The sequence below is a fragment of the Ceratotherium simum genome, chromosome 16, assembly GCF_057802395.1.
Source record: "Ceratotherium simum simum isolate JZ-2026a chromosome 16, ASM5780239v1, whole genome shotgun sequence".
NCBI lineage: Eukaryota > Metazoa > Chordata > Mammalia > Perissodactyla > Rhinocerotidae > Ceratotherium > Ceratotherium simum.
The window spans coordinates 15,667,286-15,682,936 of NC_141915.1; the positions used below are offsets into that span (position 1 = coordinate 15,667,286).

Sequence of the window (15,651 nt, forward strand, 5' to 3'; positions counted from 1 at the left end):
GAGCGCGCGCGTTGCCCGTCCGTCGTGGTTTCCTGGCTGCGCGCGGCGGTGGCGGAGAAGCTGCAGCTGTAGTAGCAGTCCCGAAGATGGCGGAGGGGTTGGAGCGTGTCCGGATCTCCGCGTCGGAGCTGCGGGGTATCCTGGCCACTCTGGCTCCGCAGGCCGGGAGCAGAGGTGAGTCGCGCCGCCCAGCTCCTGGGCCGGGCCTGCCCGCCCCGCCTCCCTCTCCTCCTCTGCCTCCTCCCCGCTCGGTCCGCTGCGCTCCGGAGCCCCCGCCCCTTCCCCCAACAGTGGGGGCGGGGGCCGAGGGCGGTCCCCTAGCCTCTCTCCCAACCCGAGGGCGGGTGTGGGGTCGGGCTCAGTCAGCTTTTGGCCCCGAGAGCTCAGCCTGAGTTCCTGCTTCTCCCCCCTTTCTGCCAACGAAGGTGACTGTTCCCTGTTGCCTTAGCCCTCTCAGACCAGCCCGTGGATTCCCAGCCTTCGGGAGACGCGGAAAGGAGTGGGCGCTGGGCTCTGGTGGAGGCCCCCGGTGTGTATCGTTCCCAGAGGAATCGTTCTCAGGCCTGCCCCGTCGTCTCCTTAGCGTTGGAGAGAAGGAACTGGGGAAATTGAGGAGAAAGATTTAACAGCTTGGGACTTCCTTGCTGAACTTTTTTTCCCCAAGGCAGGCTTCTGAAGGCTGCGCCTCTGGAGGGATCCAGGACTTTAGAGGGCTGACTCTACCCTCGTTTGGCCTTGGCATGTGTGGGAGCAGTGTTTATCAGAGAGAGTGCTCAACTTGCAAGTTGAAGTCTCCAGCCACACCAGGAAAGCTCCAAGGAAGAGTCTGGTGTCTCATCTCTCCTTCGTTAGGCTGTGGAGTTGTGTAGAATGGTAGCTATGCTTCTGCAGGCTTGTGGCCCAAGTCTGTGTAATTGGTTTTCGTCAGTCGAATTGGATTTTTCAGGTTGTTTTCTCTCTGCTCTGGAAAGTAGTAGCAGCTCTTCTCCCTCTGTCCCCTTCACCTAAGTTACAAAGGCTGCTGAGGGTGAGCTGTTCATACTTGAAGTAGTTTTTCAAACTTCGGAAAATATTGAAGTGGCATCTTAAACTTCAGGGTTGTTTTTGTTTCTGTTTTGTTACACTCATGGGTGTAAATCCTGGAGCATATGATCCTTGTTAGGGGCTTGTTTGCATTGGTGTTTCCAGAAAAATACTCGGATTTTATATAGCTTTCCATTTTGAGTACTCTATAATCTCACTAATTCCTGTCAGTTTCCCACTGAAATGTTTAATGGCTATTTGTGAGTAGTCTCTCCCCTTAATAGATAAAGGTAACAGATATAAAAAATAGATACTTGCCTATCTGTCACTCAGTAAGTACACGGAGCCTGGAGAGTGGTTCCCAAAGTCCTGTGCTCTTATTCTTGAGTGCCCCAGTCCTTGGTATTTTGACAGCATGTCACAATACTTCCATCATCTTCCAGGGAAAGCTCACTTATGGAACTTTTTCCTTCTCATAGTCCATCATCATAATAGCAGTTCGTCTCAGTATTCTAATGATGATAGTCAGAGAAGTTTTCCTTGGAATGACTCTGCTGGCTGCTCTTAGAGAGTTGGTGAGCATGAGTGGAGTTGAAGAATGTGAAAGGAATTGGTTCCTGTTTGCTTCAACAGGAGGTGTGTGATTGGGTAATTGGTATCCTAAAGAAGATTGTCCTGGCCAAGTTCAGAGACTGGAGTTGCAAATTTTTTCTCCAGAGATGTGCAGAACCGTGGATTGTTATGCGTACTGCTCTTTTTCTCCTTTATTTTTCTTCCCTGCTAGTATATTAAAAGGACTTAGCCACCCTGGAAAAACATTAGAGGCAGGAGAAGGAAAAGTTAAGATGGATCCAAGGGCTCTTTAGCACAGAACAGTCTAGTGCTGAAACGATTAAAGATCTTTTATTCTGAAAATGATAAGGTAGTTTGGGGTCTTGAGTATCTGAATATGACTTGGGTAACACAAGAGAGTATGATTTTTTTCCCCTGTTTCCCTAACCCAAGAGTAGGTAGCTCCAACACAGTTAAGTTCTTACCTTTGCCAGTTGCTGAACAAGTACTGTAAACCTAGTAGAATTTCTGCTTCTGCAAAATTTTTTTCCTTGTCTACCAATATTAGCATTTCGATGTGTAATTCTTAACTTTTGTTAGTTTACCAGAATGACAATTTTTTTTTCTTCGCTCCTCCTTTATTCTTTCCTTCCACCCTTTCCTCCTCAACACTTTCTTCAACATCACAGAAAATATGAAGGAGCCCAGGCAGCGCAAAGATAACAGGCGCCCAGATCTGGAAATCTATAAACCTGGCCTTTCTCGACTAAGGAACAAACCTAAAATCAAGGAACCCTCTGGGAATGATCAATTTAAGGATGAAATTGTTAATGACAGAGATTCTTCTGCTGTTGGAAGTGGTACACAGCTCACTAAAGATGTCTGTAAAGAACTGCACAACCAACAGCACAATGGTCCTTTAGACCCAGAAAATATTCGGGCACAGGAATCCTTTCCAAGGACTGCTGGACAAGAGGATCGAAGTCTAAGAATTATCAAGAGAACAAAGAAACCTGATATGCAGATCTATCAGCCTGGAAGGCGTTTGCACACTGTTACCAAAGAATCTAGCCGGGTGGATGAGGAAGAAATCCTCAACCAGGTAGAACAACTGAGAGTAGAGGAAGATGAGTCTAGGGGAAATGTGAAAGAGGAGGTTTTGAATAAACCAGACAAAGATGAGGCAGAAAAGAGCCTAAATGGTGACAGACTAAGGGCTGCAAAGGGAGAAAAAGGAAAGAGGGTTGATAAAGGGGAGGGGATGAAGAAAGTCAGTGATGACCCAGCACAAGGGAAGTCAGGTTCTGCCAAGCGCTACTCTCGCTCAGACAAACGAAGGAACCGCTACCGCACTTGCAGTACCAGCTCAGCTGGCAGCAACAACAGTGCTGAGGGGGCTGGCCTGACTGATAATGGATGTCGCCGCCGCCGCCAAGATCGAACCAAGGAGAGGCCACGACTGAAGAAGCAAGTATCTATGTCCTCAACTGACTCCTTAGATGAGGACAGAATTGATGAGCCTGATGGGCCCAGGAGGTGCTCAGAAAGGAAAAAACATTTAGATAGAAGCTGGTCTGGCCGTGGAGAGGGAGAGCAGAAAAGCAGTGGTAAAGAAAATCGAGGCACTCTTCGTGTTACTTTTGATGCAGAAACCATGAACAAAGATTCTTGCATGCTGAGGTCAGCCAGGGAGGATGTGGATAGGATAAAGCCTGACAAAGGCTTGAGCAGTGGGGGCAAAGGCTGTGAGAAGCAGGAGTCCAAAAACCTGAAACAAGAACTTCGGGGTCGTGGCCGTGGCATTCTGATTCTGCCTGCCCATACCACCCTATCTGTCAATTCAGCCAGTTCTCCAGAGTCTACACCTTTGGGACCTCGGCTTTTATTTGGATCTGGTAGTAAGGGATCTCGGAGTTGGGGCCGAGGAGGCACCACTCGACGATTGTGGGACCCAAACAATCCTGATCAGAAACCTGCTCTAAAAAACCAGACACCCCAGCTACATTTCTTGGACACTGATGATGAAGTCAGCCCAACATCTTGGGGTGACTCACGCCAGGCCCAAGCATCTTACTATAAGTTTCAAAACTCTGACAACCCCTATTATTACCCCCGGACACCAGGCCCTGCCTCCCAGTATCCTTATACCGGCTATAGCCCTCTGCAGTACCCCGTGGGCCCTACGAATGGTGTGTACCCAGGGCCTTACTACCCAGGCTACCCGACTCCATCAGGACAGTATGTTTGTAGTCCTCTCCCTGCCAGCACCATGAGTCCTGAGGAGATGGAGCAGCACATGAGGAACATGCAGCAACAGGAGCTACATAGGCTTCTCCGGGTAGCTGACAACCAGGAACTGCAGCTCAGCAACCTGCTTTCCAGGGATCGCATCAGTCCTGAGGGCCTGGAGAAGATGGCTCAGCTCAGGTATGGTGTGTTCCATCCTGGCTACAGGGAAATGGAGATAAACTGGAGGTGTATAGGCTCCTGTGGCTGAGGAAGGTAGAAATCTTTTAGGCAAGCCATTGGGTGTTATCTCTCTTTCACATTGATTTTTATAAGGGAGGGGCAGTTGGAAAAAAAAAAAACAGAAAATTTTGTTTCTAGTCTTAGAAATGATTATGCTTCCCACTTTAAGAAAAAAAAGTTATCTTTAAGAGAGCATGGAATCTGGAAACGGAAAAGGAAAGACTTTCCAGAATGCCAAGAAATGAACAACATATAACTTGTGGTGAAGATCTTATTTCAGCTGTTAAATTTAGGTGGAGGCATATGGGGAAAAACTACTTTCCTAGACATAACCGTCTTTAGAATGACATTCTGCTGTGCAGAATGGAAACTAGAGTGAGTACTATACCTGGTGGCATTTTGAATTTCCTGCCAAGGAAGGTGTTTAATTTGCTGGAAGCTCAAATCTTGGGTCTAGCCTTTCCTGTGGTGTATTTGGAGCTAGAAGTTGCATGTATTTTATTCCAGAGCTGAACTGCTGCAGCTATATGAGCGCTGTATTCTATTAGATATTGAGTTCTCTGATAATCAGAATGTGGATCAGATCCTGTGGAAGAATGCTTTCTATCAGGTGATTGAGAAGTTCAGGCAGCTTCTCAAGGATCCGAATGTTGAGAACCCAGAACTGTTTCGGAACAGACTTTTGGAGCTGTTGGATGAGGTAAACCATCATCTTTTTGTCTTCAGGATAAAGGCTTCAGCATCCTGTAGTTGTGCTGGGTTTTTACCACCTGAAATACTATGTTTGAAAACAGAACATTGACAAAAAACTGTATATTCTTTTCTTAGATTTAGGCCTATCCTACCTCTCTTGCTTCCTTGGGACCATAACTTACTGGCAGTTGGAGTTAGTCTCGAGCTTCTTAGCTTTCTGAATATCTTGGCCTGGAGGAGGGAGAAGGGAGAGGGGAAGAAGAGGGAGAGAGCCAGTGTGTGTGTGTTCGTTCATTCGCGTTCATATCTTTAAAACCATGGAGAGGTTTATGCTATGAATTTGTCTTGTGCTTAGTTGGTGGCCACTAAATACAGTATATGCCTCCTTTTACATTGGGTGCCTGAGCATTAGCAGAACTGTGAAAGGGTCACTTGCCCCCATTTCTGGTGGGTAGATTGGATCAGAACAGGCTGATTTCAGCTGTTTCTTATTTTTTCTCTTTATAGGGTAGTGACTTCTTTGATAGTTTGCTTCAGAAGCTGCAGGTTACTTACAAGTTCAAACTGGAGGACTACATGGATGGTCTTGCCATTCGCAGCAAGCCATTACGCAAGACAGTAAGCTAACTTCTTTATCTTAAATTCATTCATTCATTTATCTAGTGTTAGTTATGTGTTAGGTACTGTGCTGGTTGTTGAGGATACAAGAATGAAAGAGAATAGTCCAGTGGGGGAACAGACTGATTAAAACAACAATTATAATGTAATGTCATAAGTACCATGCTGATGGTATATAAAGAGTGTTAAAGGGGCATAGAGAGAAGTAGATCTGACTTTTTAAAAAATTTTTTAAACAGTTTTATTTATTTATTTTTTTGTGAGGAAGATCAGCCCTGAGCTAACATCCATGCTAATCCTCCTCTTTTTGCTGAGGAAGACCGGCTCTGAGCTAACATCTATTGCCAACCCTTCTCCTTTTTTTTTCCCCAAAGCCCCAGTAGATAGTTGTATGTCATAGTTACACACCCTTCTAGTTGCTGTATGTGGGACGAGGCCTCAGCATGGCCGGCGAAGCAGTGTGTCGGTGCGTGCCCGGGATCTGAACCCCGGGCCGCCAGTAGCGGGGCGCACGCACTTAACTGCTAAGCCACAGGGCCGGCCCCGAAGTAGATCTGATTTAGACTGATGGGGTGAAGGAAGGCTTCTCAGAGTCAAGGTGAGTCTTAAAACATGACTAAGAGTGGAAGGGGCACTTTTGATACAGGGCACAGCAAGAGAGATAACCAGGCCTTGTTGGAAAAGTGCAACAAGTTCAGTGTGCTGGTGTCTGTAATGTGGAGTTGGGCTGTTGTAGGAGGTAAAGCTAATGAAGTAGGAACGGATAGCTCATAAACTCTTATATGCTACCTGAAGAGTTTGGGTTTTATTCTGAAAGCAGTGAAGAGCCATTGGTTGATTTTCAGCAAATGGATAGCAGATTTGTTCTTAGAATGAGTCCCTCAGGCAAATGGATGAGTTTGGGCAAGAGTGGAGGTAGGAGAGTCAGATTGTGGGCCTGAATTAAGGTAGAGGTAGTGGAGGTAGAAAAGAAGAGACAGATTAGAAAGACATAAGGGAAGTAGAATTGATTTGCTGGCTGATTTGATGTGGTTGATGAGATTGAAGGAGTCTAGATCATCTCCTAGTTTGTGGCCTAGGAGAGTGACTGGGAAGGAATAGGTTAGTTCAGTTTTGGATATGCTTAGGTGGAGGAACTTGAAAATGAACAAATGAATATTCTGATCTAGCTAGAGTTCAGGAGAAAGAGCTGGGCGGGTGATATAGATTTAAGAGTCATCAGTGTATAGGTGGTGGTTGAAGCAGAGTTGGGATGCTGGGAAGGCTGGCCAGAGAGCAGGGGATCATTTTCAAGGTGGTGGTGAGTAAAATTGTCAAATGCTATAGAATTATTAAATGTTAAGATTACTAAAAAGTGTCCATTGGATTGGATGACCTTATCCTGAGTTATTTTAGTTGGAGAGGGTGGAAGCCAGATTGTAGTGAATGAGTAGAGCAGTAGATATACTGAGAGAGTAACATGGACCTTGCTTTTAAGAATCTTGGCTGTGAAGACAAGAAGGGAAGATAGTAGTTAAAAGAGAATGTAATGTCAAGAGAAGTTTGTTTTTAAGCAGGGAGAGACTTGAGCATATTTATATGTTGAGAGGAAGGGGCCAGGCGAAAGGAAGAGGTTAAAGATTCATTATAGAAAGGAGTGTGATTTATGGAGCATAGAGTTCCTTTTGCCTTTTTGCTCCTTCTGATGAATTGCTATGCAAAAGCTCTATTACTAATCAACAAGTATTTATTGAGTCCCTCCTACATGCCAGGTGTCATTCTAAGCACACACAATTCAGTGTGGAACAAGAAGCCATCATCCCAGCTCTCAGAGTTTAGAGTTTGATTAGGGGTGAGTGCAGATTTTGGATTAGTAATTGCAGATGCAATGACTCTTCAAAGGATGTGTGGAGGTATACTGTAAAGGGGCTTGGAAGATCATAGAAGACTGAGGGAAGTCACAATTAAGCAGAGGCTGAAGACCTGAGACGTTAGCCAGGTGAAGGTGTAGGTGAGGATTCAAGAACTACAACGTTCGAGGGAGAGGGAACAATATATGTGAAGGTCCTGAAGTGGGAAAGAGTGTGGTGTGTAGGGGAACAGAGGAAAGTCTAGTGTCACTGAGGCACGGAGAGTGAGGGGGAAATGGTGCAGAAGAGGCGAGCAGAGGCTGGGTCATCTAGGACTTCATTCTGAGGATAGTGGAGAGCCTTTGACAGAATTTGACTTTTTTTTTTTGCCCGCATCAAGATGGCAAAATGGCTGCGAAACATAACCAGTTTTCTTGGTGCTTTATCACTTCAATACTGACTGAATACTTGGCATTCATTCATAGAGAGAATGTGTGAAATAATCAGGACTCTGAAGGTATATGACATAGTAATATATAACTATAACTTTGCTGAGGCACACATTTGAATTAAGTGCTAGGAAGCTGATGTGCAGTAGCTAGTTATTTAGCTAGTGAATGAGCCTTCCTTGAGGGGTCAGTGTCTACATCTCCATGAAACTGTGTTCTTTATTCAGTGACATGGTAATTTCTTATGTGTGGGATGGAGTGGAATTATGTGTTATGAAGTGATGTGCCTTAGGGAGATTTTTTGGTTGGGCACATGTCTTGGGATAGTTAAGGGTCTCCTCTGTTGTTTTCTCACAGAGTGACCGATGCCAAGCCCATCAGTGAGAAAACATATATATAGTAGTACTGCACAGTCTCTGGCACTATTATTGATTTAGGGAATTATTGTTTTGCAAAGGGAACATAATGCAGTATTATAGTGCAGTGATAGTAACAATTTGAGGAGAGGAAGACTATAATGATGGCAGACAAAGAACAGAGTAAACAATTGTCTTAATATTTGTATATCACTTTGTAATTTGTAAAGTATTTTCACAATTTATGATTTGTAAAGTATTTTTACACTTATTCCCTGCAGTTAGCCTATAGACTAGGTATTTTTACATTCAGATGAAGAAACTGAGTCCCAAAGAGTCCCAGAGACCTATTTGAGATCACACAACTATAGCAGAGAGACTCAGATCTCCTGACTCGTAGTTTCAGAGTGTTTTCTTCCATTTGCCTGGGACTTGACATAAGAATGACCCCTTCTCACTTCTCCCACTTTTTCTCAGTAAGTTTTGCATCACATTGTTGGCTGTTTTTTGCCTTTCAAGGTTAGGCTGAAAACTTTTTACTTTTTGAGTGTTGAGGACTACTAGTACCTTATTAATGCTGCCCTGTCATTATGACCCCATCCCCGTCCTTTGGGATTGAAGTTAGAGTTTCTTGGGTATGCTACTAACTGATTGTTTTTCCTGAAGGTAAAATATGCTTTGATCAGTGCCCAACGATGTATGATTTGCCAAGGAGATATTGCTAGGTATCGGGAGCAAGCCAATGATACAGCAAACTACGGGAAAGCACGCAGGTACTTTTGCCTATTGTTATGGCTTCTCTTCACTGTGTGGCTTTAAGTTAAGCCCTATTAAGAGCAGTGGGCTACGTGAGCTGCCTCCTGTACGGAATGTCCTACAGGTGTTGCTGTTGGTCCCTGTAGTCTTGCTTTACCACTCCAGGGTTACGTTTTAACACTCCAGTTTACGTCTTAAGTAGAAAGGCTATCAGACAATGAATTGCGAAAACGTTGATACGGAGCTAGCATTTTTTTACTGTTTTCTATTCCAGTTGGTACCTGAAGGCCCAGCACATTGCTCCCAAGAATGGGCGCCCCTATAACCAGTTGGCTCTGCTGGCAGTGTATACGGTAAGAAATCCTGTGGACAGGGAAAGTGCCTTGCATGTGGAATCTTAGAAATATGGGTTTTGGGCCGGCCCCGTGGCTTAGCGGTTAAGTGTTCGCGCTCCGCTGCTGGCGGCCCGGGTTCGGATCCCGGATGCGCACTGATGCACTCTTCTCCAGCCATGCTGAGGCCGCGTCCCACATGCAGCAACTAGAAGGATGTGCAGCTATGACATACATCTACTGGGGCTTTGGGGGGAAAATAAATAAATAAATATTAAAAAAAAAAAAAAAAAGAAATATGGGTTTTGATGGCGTCAGCTCCTAGAGCTAGATTTCATCTGAACACTGTAACCCAAAGAACATCTCCTTCTGCCTCCCATCCTCAAACTCCTTTTGTTACTGTTACTTTCAGAGGTAAGTTTTCAGGGATCCCTCACTTCAGTTGAATCTGTACTTCATCCACTTGCCGCTGTACTTAAGTTCCTAGAGGAGTGCTCATACTCCAGCCAAACACCATTGTTTGTTTTTGACCAAGGCTTCTGCTCTGAATCTTGTCTTGCTTCCCTTTCCTCTTCTGTTGGACTAACTTACTCATTTCCAGAAGGAAAATAAGGCTCCCTTTACCTCTCCCCGTTAAAGTCCTAAGCCAGCTCTAAGTACTCAGATATGTGCTTCTTTTCCCCAGATCATTCCCTTATTCCTCTTAGCTTTTCACGTAAGGAGCTTCCTTAGCAGAAGCACAGTAAGTTCCAAATTGTACCTTTCTAGATCTTACCAAACTCCTCTAAATGTGATTCTAACAGAAAGCCTTGGGAGCTGACAGAGCCCTTAGTGAAGAAGCTGAAATGAAGGGGGAAGGGTGGGGGCCAATGGTAGGTACCAAAGATTTAAATATAAGAAGCAACTAACATGCTCATTAGCAAGGAGTTTTTTTTTGTTTTTTGTTTTTTTTTTTTGTGAGGAAGATCAGCCCTGAACTAACATCTGCCAATCCTCTTCTTTTTGCTGAGGAAGACTGGCTCTGAGCTAACATCTATTGCCAGTCCTCCTCCTTTTTTTTTTTTCCCCCAAAGCCCTGGTAGATAGTTGTATGTCATAGTTGTACATCCTTCTTAGTTGCTGTATGTGGCACACGGCCTCAGCATGGCCAGAGAAGCGGTGCGTCGGTGTGTGCCCAGGATCCGAACCCGGGCTGCCAGTGGCAGAGCGCCGCACTTAACCGCTAAGCCATGGGGCCGGCCCTGTGATGTGTGTTTGAGATTTTTTTTCACCCCTCTTTGTGGCTTTATTTTTCTCTCTTCTTATCCATCTTCTGTTTTTCCTTTTTTCTCATTTCTTATCTCCTCTTCATAACATAAAATTAACCATTAGTTATTTGTACAATTCACTGGCATTTAGTACATTAACAATATTGTGTAACCATCAGCTCTATCTAGTTCCAAGACATTTTCATCACCCTGGAAAGAAACCTCATACCCATTACTCCCTCTTCCTATTAACTAAAGTCCGTAGTTTACATTGGGGTTCACCTTTACTGTCGTACATTCAGTGGGTTTGCACAAATGTATAGTGACATGTATCCACCATTATAGTGTCACACAGAATAGGTTCACTGCCCTAAAAATACCCTGTGCTCCACACTCCACTGTTCATCCCTCCTCCCTCCCCCAAACCTCTAGCAATAACGTATATATACATATATATATATATATATATATATTTTTTTTGGCATGGAAGATCAGCCCTGAGCTAACATCCCTTGCTAGTCTTCCTCTTTTTGCTGAGGAAGATTAGCCCTGAGCTAACATCTATGCCCATCCTCCTCTATTTTGTATATGGTATGCCGCCACAACATGGCTTGATGAGCGGTGTGTAAATCCGTGCCTGGGATCCGAACCTGTGAACCCTGGGCCGCTGAAGCGGAGTGAGCGAACTTCACCATCATGCCACTGGGCCGGCCCCAATATATTTTTTTATTGTATAACTGATGTTTTTACTGTCTCTATAGTTTCGCCTTTTCCAGAATGTCATATGGTTTGAACCATACAGTACGTAGTAGTTTTCAGATTGGCTTCTTTCAATTAGCAGTATACGTTTAGGGTTATTTTTGTGGCTTGGTAGCTCTTTTCTTTTTATTGTTGCATAATATTCCATTGTGTGGTTGTAGCACAGTTTGTTTATCCATTCCCCTATTGAAGGACGTCTTGGTTGCTTCCAAGTTTTGGCAATTATGAATAAAAATGCTGTAAACGTTTTCGTGCAGGTTTTTGTGTGGACGTGTTTTCAACTCATTTGGGTAAATACCAAGGAATGTGATTACTGGATTGTATAGTAAGAGTATATCTAGTTTTGGAAGAAACTGTCAGTTTCTTCCAAAGTGGCTGTACCATTTTGCATTCCTACCAGTAATGGATGAGAGTTCCTATTGTTGTGTTTCCTCATCAGCATTTGGTGTTGTCAGTGTTCTGGATTGTGGTCATTCTAATAGGTGTGTAGTGATATCTCATTTCAATTTGCAATTTTCTAATGACATATGATGTGGAACATCTTTTCAAATGCTTATTTTCCATCTATATATCTTCCTTAGTCTGTTTAGATCTTTTGCCCATTTTTAACTTGGGTTGTTTGTTTTCTTTTTGAGTTTTAAGAGTTCATTGTATATTTCGGATACCAGTCCTTTATCAGATATGTGTTTTGAAAATATTTTCTCTCAGTCTGTGGCTTGTCTTTTCATTTTTTCATAGCAGTCTTTTACAGAGCAGAAGTTTTTAATTTTAATGAAATCCAGCTTATCAACTTTTTCTTTTATGGATCATACTTTGGATGTCATATCTAAGAAGTCATTGCCAAGCTCAAAGTTTCCTAGATTTATTCCTGTATTATCTTCTAGGAGTTGTATAGTTTTGCATTTTACATTTAGGTCTATGATCCATTTTGAGTTAATTTTTGTGAAAGATGTAAGGTTTGTATATAGATTCATTGTTTTGAATGTGGATGTCCAGTGTTGCAACACCATTTGTTGAAAAGCCTATCCTTTCTCCATTGAATTGCCTTTCCTCCGTTGTCACACATCAGCTGACTGTATTTGTGTGGGTCTATTTCTGGGCTCTCTATTCTGTTCCTTTGATCTATTTGTCTATTCTTTGGCCAGTACCACACTGTCTTGGTTACTGTAGCTTTATAGTAAGTCTTGAAGTTGGGTAGTGTCAGTCTTCCAACTTTATTCTTCTCCTTCATTATTGTATAGGCTATTCTGGATCTTTTGCCTTTCCATATAAACTTTAGAATCAGCTTATTGATATCTACAAATCTAGTGAGTGTGCAGTGGTATCTTGTGGTTTTGATTTGCATTTCCCTAACGACTAATGTTGAGCATCTTTTCGTATGCTTATTGGTCATTTGGAGAAGTGTCTATTCAAGTCCTTTGCCCATTTTTTAGAAAATTTTAAAAAATGTTTTTCATTGTAAAATACACGTAAATGAAATTTATCACCTTACCCATTTTTAAGTGTACTGTTGAGTAGTGTTAAGTACATTCACATTTTTGTGCAGCTAGTCTTCAGAACTCTCTTCATCTTGCAGAACTGACACTCTATACCCATTATACAGCAACTCCTCATTCTTCCCTCCCTCCAGCCACTGGCAGCCACCCTTCTACTTGCTGTCTCTATGAATTTGTCTGCTCCAGGTACCTAATATAAGTGGAATCATATACTCTTAGTCTTTTTGTGAGTGGCTTATTTCACTTAGCATTGTATCCTCAAGGTTCATCTATGTAACAGCTTGTGTCAGGATTTCCTCTTTCTTAAGGCTGAATAATACTCACTTGTATGTTTATACCACATCTTGTTTATCCATTCATCTTTCCACGGACACTTCCACCTTTGGCCATTATGAATGGTGCTGCTGTGAACGTGAGTGTACAAAATACTTTTCAGGACCTTGCTTTCAATTCTTTGGGTATATACCCAGAAGTGGAATTGCTGGATCATATGGTAATTCTGTTTTCAATTTTTGGAGGAACTACCATACTGGTAGCTGTGCCGTTTTAAATTTCCAGCAGCAGTACACAAGGGTTCCAGTTTTTCCACATCCTTGCCAACACTTATTTTCTGTTTCCTTGGTTGTTTATTTTATAGTAGCCAACCTAATTGATGTGAAGTGGTATGGCAATTTGGTTTTGACTTGTATTTCCCTAATGAATAGTGATCTTTTCATGTGCTTGTTGGCCATCTGTATATCTTTGGAGAAATGTGTATTTAAGTACTTTGAGTATTTTTAAATTGGGTTCTCTTTTTTGTTGAGATATAGGAGTTCTTTATATATTCTGATCCTTCTCGGATATATGATTTGCGAATATTTTCTCCCATTCTATGAGTTGTCTTTCACTTTCTTGATAGTATCCTTTGATGCACAAAAGTTTTTAGTTTTATGAACTCCAATTTATCTGTCTTTTTTGTTACTTGTACTTTAGTGTCATAGCTATGAAACTGTTACCAAATTCAAAGTTAAGAGTATTTATCCCCATGATTTCTTCTAAGAGTTTTTATAGTTTTAGCTCTTATATTTAGGTCTTTGATCCATTTTTGGTTATGTTTTGTATGTGGTATGAAGTAAGGGTCCAACTTCGTTCTTTTGCATGTGGATATCCAATTCTTCCAGCACCATTTGTTGAAGAGACTGTTCTTTCCTCATTGAGTAGTCTTGCACCCTTGTTGAAAATCAGTTGATGTATAGGTTTATTTCTGGGCTCTCAGTCATCTCCCATTGATCCATATGTCTACCCTTATGCCAGTAGCACATTGTTTTAATAACTGTGGCTTTGTGGTAAGTTTTGAAATTGGGATATGTGAGTCTTTTAACTTTGTTCTTCTTTTTCAGGATTGTTTTGGCTATTTGGGGTTCCTTGCAATTCAATATGGATTTTAGGATTGACTTTTTCCTTTCTGCAAAAACAGTCATTGAGATTTTGATAAGGATTGTGTTGAATCTGTAGATTCCTTTGGAGAGTTTTACATCTTTATAGTATTAAGTCTTCTACTCTGCAAACACAGGATGTTTTCCATTTATTTAGGTCTTCTTTAATTTCTTTCAGAAATGTTTTGTAGTTTTTAGTGTGTAAGTTTTGCATTTCCTTGGTTAAATTTATTCCTAAGTATGTCATTCTTTCTGATGCTATTGTTAAGTGGAATTATCTTGATTTCTTTTTCAGATTGTTCATTACTATTGTATAGAAATACAACTAATTTTTTAGTGATCTTGTATCTTGATACTTTGCTGAATTCCCTCAGTTGCTTTTTGCCATTCTAATTAAATTGGTATATTTTTCTTTCATGGACCTCTGACCTAAATTAGTACTCCTTTCAAGTTCTTTTCCTCTGTCCCTCTTTTTCTGTCTCCCTCTTATCCCAGTTGCCTTTTTTTTTTTTTTCCTGCTGGGAAAGATTTGCTCTGAGCTAACATCTGTTGCCAGTCTTCCTCTTTCTTTTTTTTTCCTCCCCAAAGCCCCAGTACATAGTTGTATATTCTAGTTGTAAGTCCTTCTAGTTCTTTTATGTGAGCTGCCACCACAGCATGGCTACTGACAGACGAGAGGTGTAGTTCCGCGCCCGGGAACCGAACCTGGGCTGCTGAAGCAGAGTGCGCCAAACCTTAACTGCTAGGCCATCAGAGCTGGCTCTTCTAGTTATCTTTTTTGTTGTTGTTGTTTTTTTGTTGAGGAAGATTAGCCCTGAGCTAATACCTGTTGCCAATCCTCCTCTTTTTGCTGAGGAAGATTGGCCCTGGGCTAACATCTGTGCCCATCTTCCTCTACTTTATATGTGGGTTGCCTGCCACAGCATGGCTTGATAAGTGGTGTGTAGGTCCATGCCTGGGATCTGGGCAGCCAAAGTAGAGCACGTGAACTTAACCACTACACCACCAAGCTGGCCCCTTTCCTAGTTGTCTTTTAACATCACTTTCTCAACTTTTCTGTCTCCTTTTATCAGTCATTCAGTGAACCTCAAGTATTTATTGAGAACATGCCTATGCACAGTGCTTTGCCAGGTGCTGTGAGTGATAAATATGTGATATGGTTCTGCCCTGAAAAAAACTTTATTGAGAAGACAAGTTAAGTATACAGACAGTGATACAAATTAGACTTGATGACATATGATGCAATTGATTGTTAGATGCACTATTATTTTCTGTACCACTAAGAAAGAAAAATGTGAATTAAAATAAGACACAATGGTAGATATTGATTGTAAGTTGTATCTCAATTTCAGAGATGTTAAAATGTGAAAAAAATCATTGTAGAATTGATAAAATACAGTCTAAAATCAAGTGTGTGGCATAGGCAGAGATTAGTAGTGTGGACAGGCAGAGATTAGTTAAGCTCCCACTTAACTGACTGTAAAAGTGTGCCAGATACTCTGTTAAACTCTATGTATTATATGAATTTTAATATTTCCAGGAGCATATGTGTGTAAATATCTCCATTTTACAAATAAGGAAACCTCTCTAGATTGACTTGCTTAGGGTTATACCTAATAAATGGCAGGACCAAATTCAGACTCAGGCAGTTGACCTT

At 42.2% G+C, this 15,651-nt stretch overlaps 1 protein-coding gene across 4 annotated transcripts in view; it reads left to right on the forward strand.

Annotated features, from left to right (window-relative positions):
• The window catches only part of SMG6 (SMG6 nonsense mediated mRNA decay factor), a 208,297-nt gene continuing 192,646 nt past the window's right edge, over positions 1-15,651 (forward strand). Inside the window, exons 1-6 of one of the 4 annotated variants that reach the window (XM_004433296.3) lie at positions 1-174; positions 2,265-4,002; positions 4,552-4,744; positions 5,245-5,355; positions 8,656-8,762; positions 9,020-9,098. In XM_004433296.3, coding sequence (XP_004433353.1) covers positions 87-174; positions 2,265-4,002; positions 4,552-4,744; positions 5,245-5,355; positions 8,656-8,762; positions 9,020-9,098 — 2,316 coding nt within the window. In that variant the 5' untranslated portion in view covers positions 1-86. The other 3 variants (XM_087440642.1, XM_014789692.2, XM_087440643.1) reach the window with 3 other exon arrangements.